The sequence below is a fragment of the Pleurodeles waltl genome, chromosome 9 (genome assembly GCF_031143425.1).
Source record: "Pleurodeles waltl isolate 20211129_DDA chromosome 9, aPleWal1.hap1.20221129, whole genome shotgun sequence".
NCBI lineage: Eukaryota > Metazoa > Chordata > Amphibia > Caudata > Salamandridae > Pleurodeles > Pleurodeles waltl.
Genome location: NC_090448.1, coordinates 958,364,776 through 958,381,106, shown reverse-complemented (window position 1 = coordinate 958,381,106; position 16,331 = coordinate 958,364,776). Strand labels below are relative to the sequence as shown.

At 47.2% G+C, this 16,331-nt stretch overlaps 1 protein-coding gene across 2 annotated transcripts in view; it reads right to left on the bottom strand.

Annotated features, from left to right (window-relative positions):
* DYNC1H1 (dynein cytoplasmic 1 heavy chain 1) overlaps positions 1-16,331 on the bottom strand; it is a 916,572-nt gene that overhangs the window by 764,673 nt on the left and 135,568 nt on the right. For both annotated transcript variants that reach the window (XM_069208347.1, XM_069208346.1), the window contains exon 16: positions 4,892-5,131. In XM_069208347.1, coding sequence (XP_069064448.1) covers positions 4,892-5,131 — 240 coding nt within the window. The remainder of the gene's footprint in view (positions 1-4,891; positions 5,132-16,331) is intronic.

The following is a 16,331-nucleotide window of genomic DNA, read 5'->3' as shown; positions in this document are numbered from 1 at the left end:
AAGGATTTGCTTGAGCATGCTGAAGCAGCAATTCCAAAAATAGGCAGTAAAATATCTTCTTCTCAATTGTTTTGAAATAATATAAACAAGCATGGGCGTCTAGCAAAGTTGTTTGGGTAATACCTGGTGTAGGAAAGTGCCCTCTTCAGGTCACTGTTACCCCCATTTTCTGCCTGTCAATGTGTTTGTGTCCACTGGGATCCTGCTATCCAGGACCCAATGGTTATGCCCTCCCCCTTCTAAATTGGTAACTAACTTTTTCTTCCCACAACTGGCATACTGGTCCCTCCCAATTAAGTCCACAGTATATGGTACCAAGGTAACCAGGGCATTGGGGTGCCAGGGGATCCCTATGGGCTGCAGCAGTTATTCTGCCACCCATAGAGAGCCAATGCAAAGGGTTCTACAGGCCTGCTATTGCAGTCTGCGTGAAACGGGTGCATGCACCTGGTTGCACTACAGGTCACTGCTCCAGATCACTGTAAGTCACCCCTATGGTAGCCCTCTCAGCCCAGAGGGCAGGGTGCAGGTACCTGTGTGTGAGGACACCCCTGCACTAGCAGAGAGGCTCCCACAAACTCCTGATCCATTATCCTGGGCTTTGTGAGTACTGGGACACTATTTTGTAAGTATACTGGACATAGGTCACTACCTATGTCCAGCTACATAATAGTAACTCTGAACCGGGGCATGTTTGTTATCAAACATGTCAGAATCATACCACAATACTGTTGCAGGTACTGGAAGTAAGATTCCATGCACTCTTCGGGCTCCTTAGAGGACCCCCAGCGTTGCTACAACCAGTCTTACAGGGTTTTCCAGGCAGACCAAGTTGCTGCCACCCCTCAGACAGGTTTCTGCTCTCCTGCTGCTTGATCTGATCAAGCTCAGGAAGGCTGAACAAAGGATTGCCTTTGGAAAAGGGAGGTAACACCCAATCCCGTTGATAATAGGTGTGACTGGCTTGGGAGGGGTAGCATCCCCTAAGCCACTAGTATGCTTTGAAGGGCACATTTGGTGCCCTCTGTGCATAAACCAGTCCACACCGGTTCAGGGACTCCACAGTCCCTGCTCTAGCATGCAACTGGACAATGGAAAGGGGAGTGACCACTCCCTTGTCCATCACTACCCCATGTGTGGCGCTCAGAGCTCCTCCAAAGGGCCCCTGGGTTCTGCCATTTTGCTTCGAAGGTTGGCAGGGAACTCTGGGAGCATCTGAGTGGCTAGTCCAGGCAGGTGATGTCAGAGTACCCTCTCCTGATAGGTGCTTACCTGGTTAGGTGACCAATGCCCCTTTCAGGAATATTTAGGGTCTCTCTCTTGGGTGGGTCCTCAGATTCGGCTTGCAAGACTCCAGCAGGATTCCTCTACAACCTCCACCCCTGGCCACTGGAACTGCGTCTGGACCCTTCAGGAACCGACCATACTGCAATAAACGAAGTAAACTCTTCTGCAACTGTGTTTCCATGGCTCCTGCTAGCTTTGCAATGTTTCCCCGGCCGTGCATCATCTGAAGACAGCACCTCTTCAGCCTGCACAAAAAGAAGAAGGAATCTCCCTTGGAGTGCAGGAGTCACTCCCCTGCATTCGCAGGCACCTGCTGCAAACAATGACCGGCTGCGTGGATCTCCCCTAATCTTGAGCTGCGTGGATCCTGCATCATGGGTGGTGGCCTGGAGTCGTCCTCTTGGTCCTTTCTGCCAGCTGTCCAACTTTGGTGGAGGTAAGCCTTTGCCTTCCCACGCAGGACAGTACATCTGTTCACCGTGGCTTGCAGCAGCCAAGGCTTGTGTGTATCTCCTCTAAGGGATCTTCAGGCAACGTGTAGCTCCAGTCCCCAGTATTCCTTTCTGCGATGTAGTATTTTTGTGGTATTGTGCTGCAAAAATAAAGTACCTTTATTTTTGTACAACTGCTTTCTTCCATGTGTGTAAGGATTGTGGGACTACAGTGGTATTGTATGAGCTTTGCATGTCTCCTAGGTAAGCCTTGGCTGCTCATCCACAGCTACCTCTAGAGAGCCTGGCTTCTAGATAATGCCTACACTTCACTAAGAGGGGATACCTGGACCTAGTATGAGGTGTAAGTACCTTAAGTACCCACCACACACCAGGCTAGCTTCCTACACCTGGGCATCTAGCCACTTGAGTTTTTACTGGCAGACACAAGCCCGGGCTGGCCCTAGTGCCCAGTAACTTGTCTGCGAGGGCCTCATTAAAAGTTAAGAGTAGCACAGTGGAAGTCTGGTTGCAGAACTTCAGTTAACAATATAAGATTTTACCTCTAGTAGCTGTAAGTATAAAACATGGCTGGACACCACAGCAAATGGACATTCTTCTGTTAACAGGCTGGGTGGAAACACAAACCTGTGTCAGTGAAGTGTTCAAACCACTGGCCTCTTGTAAGTCTACAAAAAGGTTGTCGGCATAATAACGAGATTTATCATCCCAATCGTCACTGTGATCAACCAGACTATGTTGGCTGTGTTCAACGTATGACGTAAATTAGTTGTGGCATGCCGTTGAGTGACCATGTGTAGTTCAACGTCCTGTCTTGAGTCTGAATGAGGTTGGGCAGAATGTGTTGGGGCCTGAGCAGGCAGAGACTTTGTATGAGGTCCAGTATAGGAATTTTGTTTTTTGGGAGCTGGGAAAAATTATCGAGTTCTCAAACAGTCAGCGTGGAAGGAACCAGCGTGAGTCTTGGCGCCAGGAAATTTGTAGGATTGGGCAGCGGCCCCAGTGTCGAGGTGATCATCATAATAGGGTTAAGAGGCACCGACTGTGCCAAGACTAGATCAAGCTGACTTGAATTCAACACTCTGTGTATGCATGGGGACAAAAGGTGCACCAGAGGGAGCCAAAATGGTGCCAAATATTCACAGCATGGCTTCTATGAAAGCCTCTATATGCTGCAACATCACAGATGGACCCAGAAAATAGGGGTGTATCTGGATGAGTTCAGGGGTATCTATACCCAAGTAGGGGACCGGCACCAAGATAGAAACACACCTGGAAGTCCAGATGACTTTTCTGGTCAAGAGTGGAATTAAGTGGAGGAATCATGATTAATTTCTTGCATTAATTTTCTTCATCTTACATGAGGACTTTGAATAGAAGCATATGAAACAGGCCTATAGGGAACAGCCTTGAAAGTGGGAGTTGGACTGCGCCTCGGAGTGGGACATAGGCACCTTCAGTCTGTTTGGAGAGGCAGGATCCGACTTCACAATCCTGGATCATCTTGAGGTTTCGCTGGGGGCACAACTTGCAAGCCTTGGAGTTGTGTGGCCAATCCTAGGCACTAGAGGAATAGCTTCTGTGGATCTGTCACAGACATCTGCTTATGATTCTCCTACAAGGCTTTAACCCTGTTTTAGGTGGGCATGTTCCCTTGTGCACTGTACAGAAATTGTAGGAAAAGTCTTCAAAATGACAGTTTGGGAGCGAGCTCCAGATAAGAGTTGAAAGGTGGTAAAGAAAGGAACTGATGTACGCACACAAGGGTGGCACCTATATGTGGATCCCATATCACTTATGGGGAGAGCCGAACAAGACACAGAGCTGAATGATACCATCTGCAGGCATGCAGAAGCAATGCTATTAAAAATCTCCATACGCAGTCTGACATCTGGGGGTATTCACAAAGTGAGGACTGCGGATAGAAGTATCCATCAGAATACCATCACACATAACTGTGGTTAATCATCTGAGTTTTAATGTCATGCTTATCTAAAGATTTCAGAATCACAATGACTTATTTTGAAACTTTACCTCCACTCAGTAGTTACGACAGATGTAGTATTGGTTTTATTGTTATAAATCACTAGCTACTCTTGTAGGGTAGGCTGCAAAACCCCCACTTAAAATGTCTCTTGCTTTTGTTCCTACGACACAACATTTTTTTTGCGCGTTTACCACTTAGCTACCACTTGCTTACATGGTCATAGTTTCTGTATTTACTGGGCTGCTGAAATTACTTTTAATGCAACTATGCTTATTCATGACCGTAAGACACCATTTGGATACGATGTTTAAAAACCAATAAAGACATTTAAAAAACCTAATATTATCTCACAATGTTATAAATTTCAACAATTACCATTTTCATTATGAAGCACACTTCTAAATTTCTTCAGATCTGCATAGCGAATACCTTGATTTTCAACTGGGAACATAAGCTTTCGTTTTCAGGGTACATATGGCACTCATCTGCAGGAATTGCTTTATAGATGGAAAAGTCACTCCAATTGCTCTAAGGAGAATAAAAGCCACACTGTGGTGCAAAATGGACTACAATGACAGGGAATTGTCCTGCATGATATCAGGACAGACTCCAGAGATCCTCAACCTACATATTAATGTTGAGGCAACCTTGATAGGAGACTCTGACGTATATGTCTGCCGATTCAAGGTAACTCCTATGGATACAACTGACTACTCTCCATGGCCTGTGAAATTTCTGAGAGAAGCTCATACCAAGCATCAATTAAACACCAATCTGCAGATGATTCTGTTGACAAGTGTAACGGGCAGAGAAAAGCAATAAATGATAATGACTTGGCTTTCACCAAGCTACTATTATTTGGGTTATGAAAAGGCTAAACAAACTTCAATGACTGATACAAGGTTTACACATCTGAACCATTAACGTTTAAATGCATATATTTCAACGTGAAAATTAAGCACATTATTACTTAAACGGCTACAAATTATTTGTACACTAGAAGAGTAGTCGTTCATACTATTATAAACTAAAGAGGAATAAAGATAAACAGGTGGGGGTTTCAATGATGTCAAAAGTTGCCCTTAGTTGTGAATGGACTTATGCCAGCAACTATGTCTTCCTTTTTTCCTCACAATGAAAGCAAATAGTTTAGAAGCGAACTTACAGCCACAGGTTTTGTCTTTTCCCAATCAGTCAGCAGATCTATTGATCGACTTTCCACGGCACGGTCCTCTTGAACAATTTTCATTTGCAGATTAGCCACTTGTTGCTGAATGGCAGAATCCTTTCGCCGCATTATGTCATTGAAGGCTCCCCACTCACCTTCAATGTTGTCAATATACAGCCATGAAGAGGGGAACTGGAATCGCTGCTTTTCAAGCAACCGTTGGCCATTCCGATAAAGCTTAAAGGAAACAAAGAAAATGAAATGTTTTGCACAAGACCATAAAAAATGATTTCACATTGCTTTGATATAGTCAGAAAAAATAGCAACATTGTTAATCTGAAGGATAACAACAATATTTATTCAGTTATTCGAGTGTTTTGAATTGTAATATAGTATTGTAAAAACAAAATCAAGTGTAATGAGAAAATATATTTACGTTTTTCCAATATAGTATGATAGAAAAACGTTTTTAGGGTCTACATTTCTTAACTTACTCCTTTTATTCTAGTCATGGGCCATTTGAGCGCCCGTGGACTAACGTTTGGTCCAGAATCCAACATGCCTATCTTCAAACTTTTTTTTCAAGGATTTACTCCTCTTAAAAAAATAAAAAATAAAAATCAACAACAGTGAATGCTTTAAAAGTTCCCCGATTCAACCTCAACTGACCGGCATAGGATACAACTTGCACTCGTACCAATGTGATAAAATGCAGTGACTACCAGTGAAGTTAAAGGAGCTAAATTAATGTTTGGAATTGAACCTCAGAAGCAAAAAAGTGGTTGCATCTTCTGCTTCCTGGGTTCATCTTCTTTCAAATGAATGGTTACTTCGCATAGTCTAACAGTTTATTGCATTTTACTGAGTATTGCATGGTACATATGAGTTTCACATGGCAACACCGTACTAGTTAAATATACAAGCCATCTGGCAACATAAGTGTTTGAGTAGTGATATTGGCACAGTAGTTCAAAGGTCAACCGTATGTAATTCACACAGTTCCACATGACAGTGTTGTCATAACGCATATACAATAAACAAAAGGATCTCCAACAAATCTTAACCCTTCACCCGAACCCCAAACCGTAATCTCTGAAACATGTCTCTGCGAGTTAGAGAAGGTCAAATAGAATAGGTTCTTTTGCATAGGGATGTCTACTGTGAGATTTTCTACATTATGAGGTTATAAAGATAGAGGAGGGTAACCGTGTGTATCTGTAGGAAGCTGGATACCAAAAAGAGAAATTATGTGCAAGAGTTCAGGTGTCCCTTGTAAGTGGGCAGTGGCTTGCTCTAGCAATCCCGAGGTGCTTTTTTTTAGTGGGGTATTGTGGTCAAGCAGCCGTAGGCTTGTCAGAGGAGTGATACACATGACAATTAGGAGATCCATGCCAATTTATAAAAATAACAATTATCTTTATATAATTTTAGGCACCAAGATCATCACGATCAGGTAACGTTTCCAGCTAGGAATTTTTACAGGTTTGAAAAATCACCACTTAGTGCAATTTCTGAAGAAGAAATTTTAGCTTACAGAGGAAAGACATACACCACATACAGATACTTTACAGCAACTTACAGGACTGTTCATCTGGAGTTAATTTAAGTATACTGCAAGGTCCAAGGCAGCAACAACAAGCCACGTCGGGAGGCACTGGGGCGTCAAGGTGCAGAGGTGGTTTTCAGGGTCGAGTGCCCAAATGTTATCCTATGGGGAACAGTCCACTTAGAAAGATGCTGCAAACCGGGAGTGGGGGGACCACTCCAGCTGAACCAACAAGGGGCCTCAGGTCTCATGATGCTAGGGGACACAAGGACACCTTTGGTCCTCTTCTCCTCGGTCCGGGGCAGCCAGGCGCAGATTTGTCCTGAAGCATCAGGTTTCTGTCACCGGATGCACTAGCAGTAGAGGGGGGTCTGCACAAAGATGCTGCAGGCTGTATCAGGAAGAGCAAGTTACTTACCTTTGGTAACGCTTTTTATGGTGGATACATTTGCTACCTGTGGATTCCTCACCTAATGAATTCTCCCCATGCGTAGCATTCGACGGAAACTTTTCCCTAGCTCTGCACGTCGGCGAGGACGTCACAATTGCCCGACTCCACGCGGCTCAGTGTGACATCATTGTGGCAATAAGAGGTCCTCGCCGGCGTGCTGACGTCAGTTTACGCCATTTTTGACGTGCCTTTGAAACATATAGAGAACACCGACAATCTACACACTTCATGATTATAAATAATGAATTTTATAGAGACTCTTCATAAAAAAAACCTTTGCATAACTCCTTAAAAAAGGAGAATACCATCAAGAACAGTCTGCAAACTTGGAAACAACCTGAATTACAACTATAAACATATATACATATATAGAAACATTGAAAATAAGGCACTGAAGTGCACACCCAAGGCGTTCCTGGCATGACCAGACAGACAACAGGGAGGTGGGAGGGACCGTGAGGAATCCACAGGTAGCTAATGTATCCACCAGAAAAAGCGTTACCGAAGGTAAGTAACTTGCTTTCTGATGGATACAACTACCTGTGGATTCCTCACCTAATGAATAGAGTCTCAAAGCAGTACCACCTCGGAGGAGGGTGTCCTGATTTGCTCTGGGCACACTGTTCATCCCACCTGGAGACTGGCTATTCCAGTGCTAACTGGAGTAGTAGTAGAAGTGGAACCTTTCTTGGGACAGGCCTTGTCTCCAGTTTGGTGTCCCTGCTGATTACAGCTACGACACCTGGCCTTTTTGGGATCAAAGCTTTTAACCCTTGTACCCAAATGGGGAGTGTGAAGAGGCTTAGGACCCTCCCTCCTGAGCAGGTTTTTGGGGCCCTGAAGACCACTCTTTACTTTTACCCTTGGATGTCTCAACACTCTTCCCCTGGGGAGTCTTTGTGACCCCTTTCTTTTGGTCACCCCCTGTGAAAGTCTTGGTCACCCTAGTCTTGACCCAATGGTCTGCCTTCTTTCCCAATTTTTGGGGAGAAATTGGACCTAGGTCTACCAGATGCTGATGCAGTTTATCATTGAAACACTTAGTTAAAAGGTGTTCTTTCATAAACAGATTGTATAGCCCATCATAATCATTTACACCACTGCCATTAATCCAACCATCCAGTGTTTTGACTGAGGTCAACAAAATCAACCCAGGTCTGGCTCGAGGATTTTTTAGCTCCCCTGAACCTAATCCTGTACTGCTCAGTTGAGAATCTAAAGCCCTCAATCAGGGTAGCCTTTATGAGGTCATAGGATTCTGCCTCTTTTCCAGAGAATTTGAGGAGTCTATCCCTACACTTTCCAGTGAACATTTCCCAAAGGAGAGCACCCCAGTGCGATTTGTTTACTTTTCTGGTTCCATAAGCCCTCTCAAAAGCTGTGAACCATTTGGTGATATCATCACCATCTTCATATTTTGTTACAATCCCTTTGGGGATTTTTTAGCATGTCAGTATTCTCTCTGACCCTATTTAATTTGCTGCCACCATTGATGGGAGCTAAACCGATCTCTTGTCTTTCCCTTTCTATGGCTAGGAGCTGTCTCTCCAAAGCCAATCTTTTGGCCAATCTTTTGGCCTTCCTGGCTAACAGGAGGTCATCTTCATTGAGGCTGCCCTCAATGCTTCCAGAGGTGTTGGACTCCCTTGTGGGAGATGCAGCATCTCTGACTAGCACTTGTGGAGTCAGGGTTGGAGGAACCCTGGTCTCCCTAACTTCACTAGCTTCATCCTCTGTAAGGGTATGTTCAGAGGGGTGGTATCTAGCAAACTCTGCCAAGAGCTCCTGGAGCTGTACTTTGGTAGGGTTTCATCCAGTTTTTCTCTTTTTGATTTTGCAGAGAGTCCTTAACTCTGACATCCTAAGATGCAGGTAAGGGGTGAGGTTGAGCTCCACCACCATCTCTTCTGCAGTAGACATTATTTCTCTAAAAGTTGGGATACTTTTTAAGAATCTAAAGCTATCTCTAGGACATAATCCAAACTTTTACAAAACTTTTAAACTCTAAAAAAAAATGCTTACAGGGACTAACACAAGCAGGCACAGAAGGAACACCCTCAGCGGCACAGGGGCGGCCGGGTGCAGAGTGCAAACGGGCGTCGGGTTTCTGATAGGAATCAATGGGGAGACCCGGGGGTCTCTTCAACGATGCAGGCAGGCTCGGGGGGGGGGGGGGGCTCCTCGGGGTAGCCACCTGGGCTAGGCAGAGGGTCGCCTTGGGGTCGCTCCTGCACTGGAGTTCGGTTCCTTCAGGTCCTGGGGGCTGAGGGTGCAGTGCTGGTTCCAGGCGGCTGGTTCCTTGTTACAGGCAGTCTTGGTCAGGGGGTGCCTCTGGATTTCCTCTGCAGGCGTCGCTGTGGGGGCTCAGGGGGGTCAACTCTGGCTACTCGTGGGCTCGCAGTCGCCGGGGATTCCCCCCTGTAGTGTTAGTTTTCCGAATGTCGAGCTGGGGGCGTCGGGTGCGGAGTGGAAAGTCTCACGCTTCCGGCGGGAAACGTGTGGTCTTTAAAAGTTGCTTCTTTGTTGCAGAAAGTTGGAGTTTGTTGAACAGGGCAGCTGTTCTCGGGAGCTTCTTGGTCCTTTAGATGCAGGGTAGTCCTCTGAGGCTTCGGAGGTCGCTGGACCCTGTTGGATGCGTTGCTGTTGGAGTTTTCTTCGAAGTAGGGAGACAGGCCGGTGGGGCTGGGGCCAAGTCAGTTGTCGTCTCCATCTTCACTGCAGGGCTTCAGGTCAGCAGTCCTTCTTCTTCTTTAGGTTGCAGGAATCTATCTTCCTCGGTTCTGGGAGCCCCTAAATACTCAATTTAGGGGTGTGTTTAGGTCTGGGAGGGCAGTAGCCAATGGCTACTGTCCTTGAGGCTGGCTACACCCTCTTTGTGTCTCCTCCCTGAGGGGAGGGGGCACATCCCTATTCCTATTGGGGGGATCCTCCATCCACAAGATGGAGGATTTCTAAAAGTAAGGGCCAGCTCAGCTCAGGACACCTTAGGGGCTGTCCTGACTGGGGGGTGACTCCTCCTTGTTTTTCTCATTATCTCCTCCAGCCTTGCCGCCAAAAGTGGGGGCAGTGGTCGGGGGGCCATCTCCACTAGCTGGGATACCCTGTGGCGCTGTAACAAAGGGGGTGAGCCTTTGAGGCTCACCTCCAGGTGTTACAGTTCCTGCAGGGGGAGGTGAGAAGCACCTCCACCCAGTACAGGCTTTGTTCCTGGCCACAGAGTGACAAAGGCACTCTCCCCATGTGGCCAGCAACATGTCCGGTGTGTGGCAGGCTGGCAGAAACTAGTCAGCCCACACTGGAAGTCGGTTATGTTTTCAGGGGGCATAAGTGTGCATTTATTGTGCTGAAAAGTGTGATATTAAACTTCCCAGTTTTCAGTGTAGCCATTATGGTGCTGTGGAGTTCGTGTTTGACAGACTCCCAGACCATATACTCTTATGGCTACCCTGCACTTACAATGTCTAAGGTTTTGCTTTGACACTGTGGGGGCATAGTGATCATGCACATATGCCCTCACCTATGGTATAGTGCACCCTGCCTTAGGGCTGTAAGGCCTGCTAGAGGGGTGACTTACCTATGCCACAGGCAGTATGAGGTTGGAATGGCACTCTGAGGGGAGTGCCATATCGACTAAGACATTTTCACCCCACAAGTACACACAAGCTGGAAAGCAGTGTGCATGTGCTGAGTGAGGGGTCCCTAGGGTGGCATAAGACATGCTGCTGCCCTTGGAGACCTTCCCTGACATCAGGGCCCTTGGTACCAGGGGTACCAGTTACAAGGGACTTACGTGAGTGCCAGGGTTGTGCCAATTGTGGAGACAAAAGTACAGTTTAGGGAAAGAACACTGTTGCTGGGGCCTGGTTAGCAGGGTCTCAGCACACTTTCAAATCATAACTTAGCATCAGCAAAGGCAAAAAGTCAGAGGGTAACCGTGCCAAGGAGGCACTTCCTTACACGGCTCTGAACAGAGATGGCTCCTTAAGGCCTATAGTCTTATTTCGCACTGTAATATGCCCACAGATTTCCCACAATAGCATTACCTCTGAGGCCCCTCTACACCCCATAGTAGCACGACTACTCTGCTACTAGGATCGAGATTACATCCTGAAACAAGTCCAACAACGAGGAACACTTTCGGTGGATAATAATAAAGTGTTGATTTTTCCTGACTTTTCGCTTGAGGTCCAGCGACAATGGGCATCGTTCCTGGAGGGAGGAAAAGAAACTAGGAGAGGAATCTTTTACTCCATGCACTACCCTGCCCGTCTATGAGTGATCACTCCTGATGGCGCTAAATTCCTCCAATCTTCAGAGGACAAATAGTCCTGGATGGACTAACAGCCGCAGCCTGGCCCCAGTGGGTAATCTCGGCTGGTGCAAGAGAAGAGAAAACTGCGCCACCGCTGGCGCATTGCACCAAACATTACAACAGCGCCATCACCCAATGATAAACAACAGGAGACGAAGAGTCACCAAGGAAATGGCGCCGGAGTGGTTTCTGCTCTGAACAGTCCTTCCCCGATCTGGGAGCTGGACAAGAAGGGGTCAGATCCTGACTCCTCCATATCAGAGACACCCTGCATTGTACCTCAAGAGGTGACTCCCAGAACAGCGGACGTCTTGATCTAGCATACTTAGACCTTACACTAGCCCCGAAGGTGGTGAGATGTGTTTTGTATAATGTATTAATACCCTGTTCATTGAAAGATGATTCATTTACAGGGTTGAACATTATTTTTATTATGCAGTGACTATAGACTTCTTTAGTCGGATGGGTACGTGAATGGCTGGAACCCAGGGACTGGCTGTATAGCACCTCCCAGAGCTCATTTAGAGCAGTTAGGTTACATTAATAGTTTTTTTTGGGGGTGGTGTGTGTTCTATTTCTTGTACTGGGGTTGGGAAAAGTTCTTTAGTGTTCATATTTTTCATATCAAGGAATTCCCCGAGTCAGAAACCGTATTTAGCACTAGTATACCGAAGCCTACATGCACCTCCTAGGGCACAAGGGTCCTTACCACAAGGTGATCATCATCCAGACATCCCGCTATCATGGCAACCAATGCAACCTATAATTTAATATCCTGGAATGTAAGGTGGAATACACACCATGTCTAAAAGGTATAAGGTATTCTGCTACTTAGTTCTGCAAGGAATACATATTGCTCTTCTCCAAGAGACACAATTAACAACCAAAAAAGGAGAGGTACTCCAACTCCGATGGAGAGGGCAACTCTTTTATACCACATTTTCTGAATTCGCCAGAGGGGGTACTAATTTGGGACAGGGCAGGACTCCCATTCCAACACACATTCTGTGATCAACTCAGAAGGCCGTTTTGTGGCTATTACTTACAGGCTCAATGGAAGAGACATCAATATAGTTAACAATTATGGCACAAACAGACCAAACCACACTCCTGTCCAGAATATCTGCACAATTGCCTTCTTTCCTCACCTGACATGCTGTCATCGGGGGGAGTGAGGGGGGGGGTTGTTGACTTCAATAGCATAGTTGATCCCCTACGCTTGATTGATCCCATCCCCCCCTTACAGGATTTCCCCATACTCCACTCTGCCCGAGTTTTCGCAGACTGGCAAAGGAACTGGAATCTTATAGATACCTGGCACTCTAAAAACCACTGAGGTCCAAACTGTTCCTTCTTTTCCCCCTTGCACAACCAGCATGTACGGCTCAACACTTTGTGTGCGCCAGATAAGCACTCCATGGTCCATAATTTAGAATACCTCACCTGCACCATAGCCGATCATAACCTGGTCCTTTTGAGCCTGGGACGGAAAAGACCATCCCCCAAGATTCCCACCTGGTGATTCAAACCTGAGCCCCTATAGGCCCCACAATTCCTGGAAGCAATTTGGGAAAGAACACAAGGCTTTTTTACCACAAACTCTGGGACAGCCTCCTCCCTGTAAGTAGAATGGGATGCGATCAAGGAGGTAACCCATGGCCATTGTATGGCAGAATCAATGAGCGCACGTAAAACATTACTCAAGAGATTGCTGACAACAAGCAAACACTAAAGGAAGCAGAACTGCATTTTCCTGAACACCTAGAATCCCAACAAACATTACTTGAACCCAAAGAATGAGTCGCAATATGGACAGAGCGTTTGTTTGACTATAAAGCATATAAGGAGAGATCTCACACACAGCGTAACCGAGGTGGCCACCTGCTAGAATGACTAATCCCACCAAGAGAGTTTCGCCCATAATGGAGCTATCCTCTCACACAGGAGCCCCGCTTTTCTCTCAACCTGACAAACAACTGCTTTGCGCATGATTATCAGACTAATACACAGGCAGAAGCTCCCATGATTCCTCAGGCCTACACCCCTTTCTCTCGAGCACAGACCTCCTCCATCTGAGAGACAAGGAGGCTGAGAAGCTTGGAAACAGACATCACACTGCATATAGTATTAGGGGTGATTAAAGGACTGAAAAGGGGCAAAGTTCCAGGGTCTGACAGATTACCAATTGAATTCCACGCCACATATGCGGCGGAACTTTCACCCAGACTGGTTGACCTCTACAAAGCTGCAAGAGGCAGGGAGACTCCCACAAACAACTAAGGAAGCATTGGTTGGAACCCTTCTGTAACCAAGTGTAAAGAAATGGCTCCCTGTTGCAGTTACCCCCCCCCCACTTTTTGCCTAACACTGATGCGGACTTGACTGAGAAGTGTGCTGGGACCCTGCTAACCAGGCCCCAGCACCAGTGTTCTTTCACCTAAAATGTACCATTGTTTCAACAATTGGCACAACCCTGGCACCTAGGTAAGTCCCTTGTAACTGGTACCCCTGGTACCAAGTGCCCTGATGCCAGGGAAGGTCTCTAAGGGCTGCAGCATGTATTATGCCACCCTAGGGACCCCGCACTCAGCACAGACACACTGCTTGCCAGCTTGTGTGTGCTGGTGGGGAGAAAATGACTAAGTCGACATGGCACTCCCCTCAGGGTGCCATGCCAACCTCCCACTGCCTGTGGCATAGGTAAGTCACCCCTCTAGTAGGCCTTACAGCCCTAAGGCAGGGTGCACTATACCACAGGTGAGGGCATATGTGCATGAGCACTATGCCCCTACAGTGTCTAAGCAAAACCTTAGACATTGTAAGTGCAGGGTAGCCATAAGAGTATATGGGCTGGGAGTCTTGTCAAAAACGAACTCCACAGCTCCATAATGGCTACACTGAATACTGGGAAGTTTAGTATCAAACTTCTCAGAATAATAAACCCACACTGATGCCAGTGTTGGATTTATTAAAAAATGCACACAGAGGGCATCTTAGAGATACCCCCTGTATTTTACCCAATTGTTCAGTGCAGGACTGACTGGTCTGTGCCAGCCTGCTGCTGAGAGACGAGTTTCTGACCCCATGCGGTGAGAGCCTTTGTGCTCTCTGAGGACAGAAACAAAGCCTGCTCTGGGTGGAGGTGCTTCACACCTCCCCCCTGCAGGAACTGTAACACCTAGCAGTGAGCTTCAAATGCTCAAGCTTCGTGTTACAATGCCCCAGGGCACTCCAGCTAGTGGAGATGCCCGCCCCCTGGACACAGCCCCCACTTTTGGCGGCAAGTCCAGGAGAGATAATGAGAAAAACAAGGAGGAGTCACTGGCCAGTCAGGACAGCCCCTAAGGTGTCCTGCGCTGAGGTGACTCTGACTTTTAGAAATCCTCCATCTTTTAGAAGGAGGATTCCCCCAATAGGGATAGGAATGTGACCCCCTCCCCTTGGGAGGAGGCACAAAGAGGGTGTACCCACCCTCAGGGCTAGTAGCCATTGGCTACTAACCCCCCAGACCTAAACACGCTCTTAAATTTAGTATTTAAGGGCTTCCCTGAACCTAAGAATTTAGATTCCTGAAACTACAAGAAGAAGAGGACTGCTGAGCTGAATACCCCCTGCAGAAGAAGAACAGAAGACACCAACTGCTTTGGCCCCAGTCTTACCGGCCTGTCTCCTGCCTTCCAAAGAAACCTGCTCCAGCGACGCTTTCCAAAGGACCAGCGACCTCTGAATCCTCAGAGGACTGCCCTGCTTCAAGAAAGACAAGAAACTCCCGAGGACAGCGGCACTGCTCCAAAAGGACTGCAACTTTGTTTCAAAGGAGCAGATTTAAAGACCCCTGCAACTCCCTGCAAGAAGCGTGAGACTTGCAACTCTGCACCCGGCGACCCAGACTCGACTGGTGGAGAACCAACACCTCAGGGAGGACCCTCCGGCGACTCCGAGTCCGTGAGTAACCAAAGTTGTCCCCCCTGTGCCCCCACAGCGACGCCTGCAGAGGGAATCCCGAGGCTCCCCCTGACCGCGACTGCCTGAACCTAAAGTCCCGACGGCTGGAAAAGACCCTGCACCCGCAGCCCCCAGCACCTGAAGGAACGGAACTTCTGTGCAGGAGTGACCCCCCCAGGAGGCCCTCTCCCTTGCCCAGGTGGTGGCTACCCCGAGGAGCCCCCCCCCCCCTTGCCTGCCTGCACCGCTGAAGAGACCCCTTGGTCTCCCATTGAAATCTACAGAGAACCCGACGCTTGTTTGCACACTGCACCCGGCCGCCCCCGCGCTGCTGAGGGTGTACTTTCTGTGTGGACTTGTGTCCCCCCCGGTGCCCTACAAAACCCCCCTGGTCTGCCCTCCGAAGACGCGGGTACTTACCTGCTGGCAGACTGGAACCGGGGCACCCCCTTCTCTCCATTGAAGCCTATGTGTTTTGGGCACCTCTTTGACCTCTGCACCTGACCGGCCCTGAGCTGCTGGTGTGGTAACTTTGGGGTTGCTCTGAACCCCCAACGGTGGGCTACCTTGGACCCAAAACTGAGACCTGTGAGTGATTTACTTACCTGCTAAAAATAACAATACTTTACCTCCCCCAGGAACTGTGACAATTGCACTAAGTGTCCACTTTTAAAACAGCTTATTGTGTTTTATGTAAAAAGTATATATGCTACTGTGATTATTCAAAGTTCCTAAAGTACTTACCTGCAATACCTTTCAAATGAGATATTACATGTAGAATTTGAACCTGTGGTTCTTAAAATAAACTAAGAAATGAAAATGTCACTTACCCAGTGTACATCTGTTCGTGGCATCAGTCGCTGAGATTCACATGGTCTGCATAGCTCGCCATCTGGTGTTGGGTCGGAGTGTTACAAGTTGTTTTTCTTCGAAGAAGTGTTTTCGAGTCACTGGACCGAGTGACTCCTCCTTCTGTGCTCATTGCGCATGGGCGTCGACTCCATCTTCGATTGTTTTCCCCGCAGAGGGTGAGGTAGGAGTTGTACTATAGTAATAGTGCCCGCGCAATGAAATGTGTAAGTATGTACCTATTAAAGGTTTAAATAATATATATACAAATGTACAAAATTGAAGGTAACTTCTGAACTGCTACAGGCTTCCGGGGAGGTGGGTGGGCCCATGT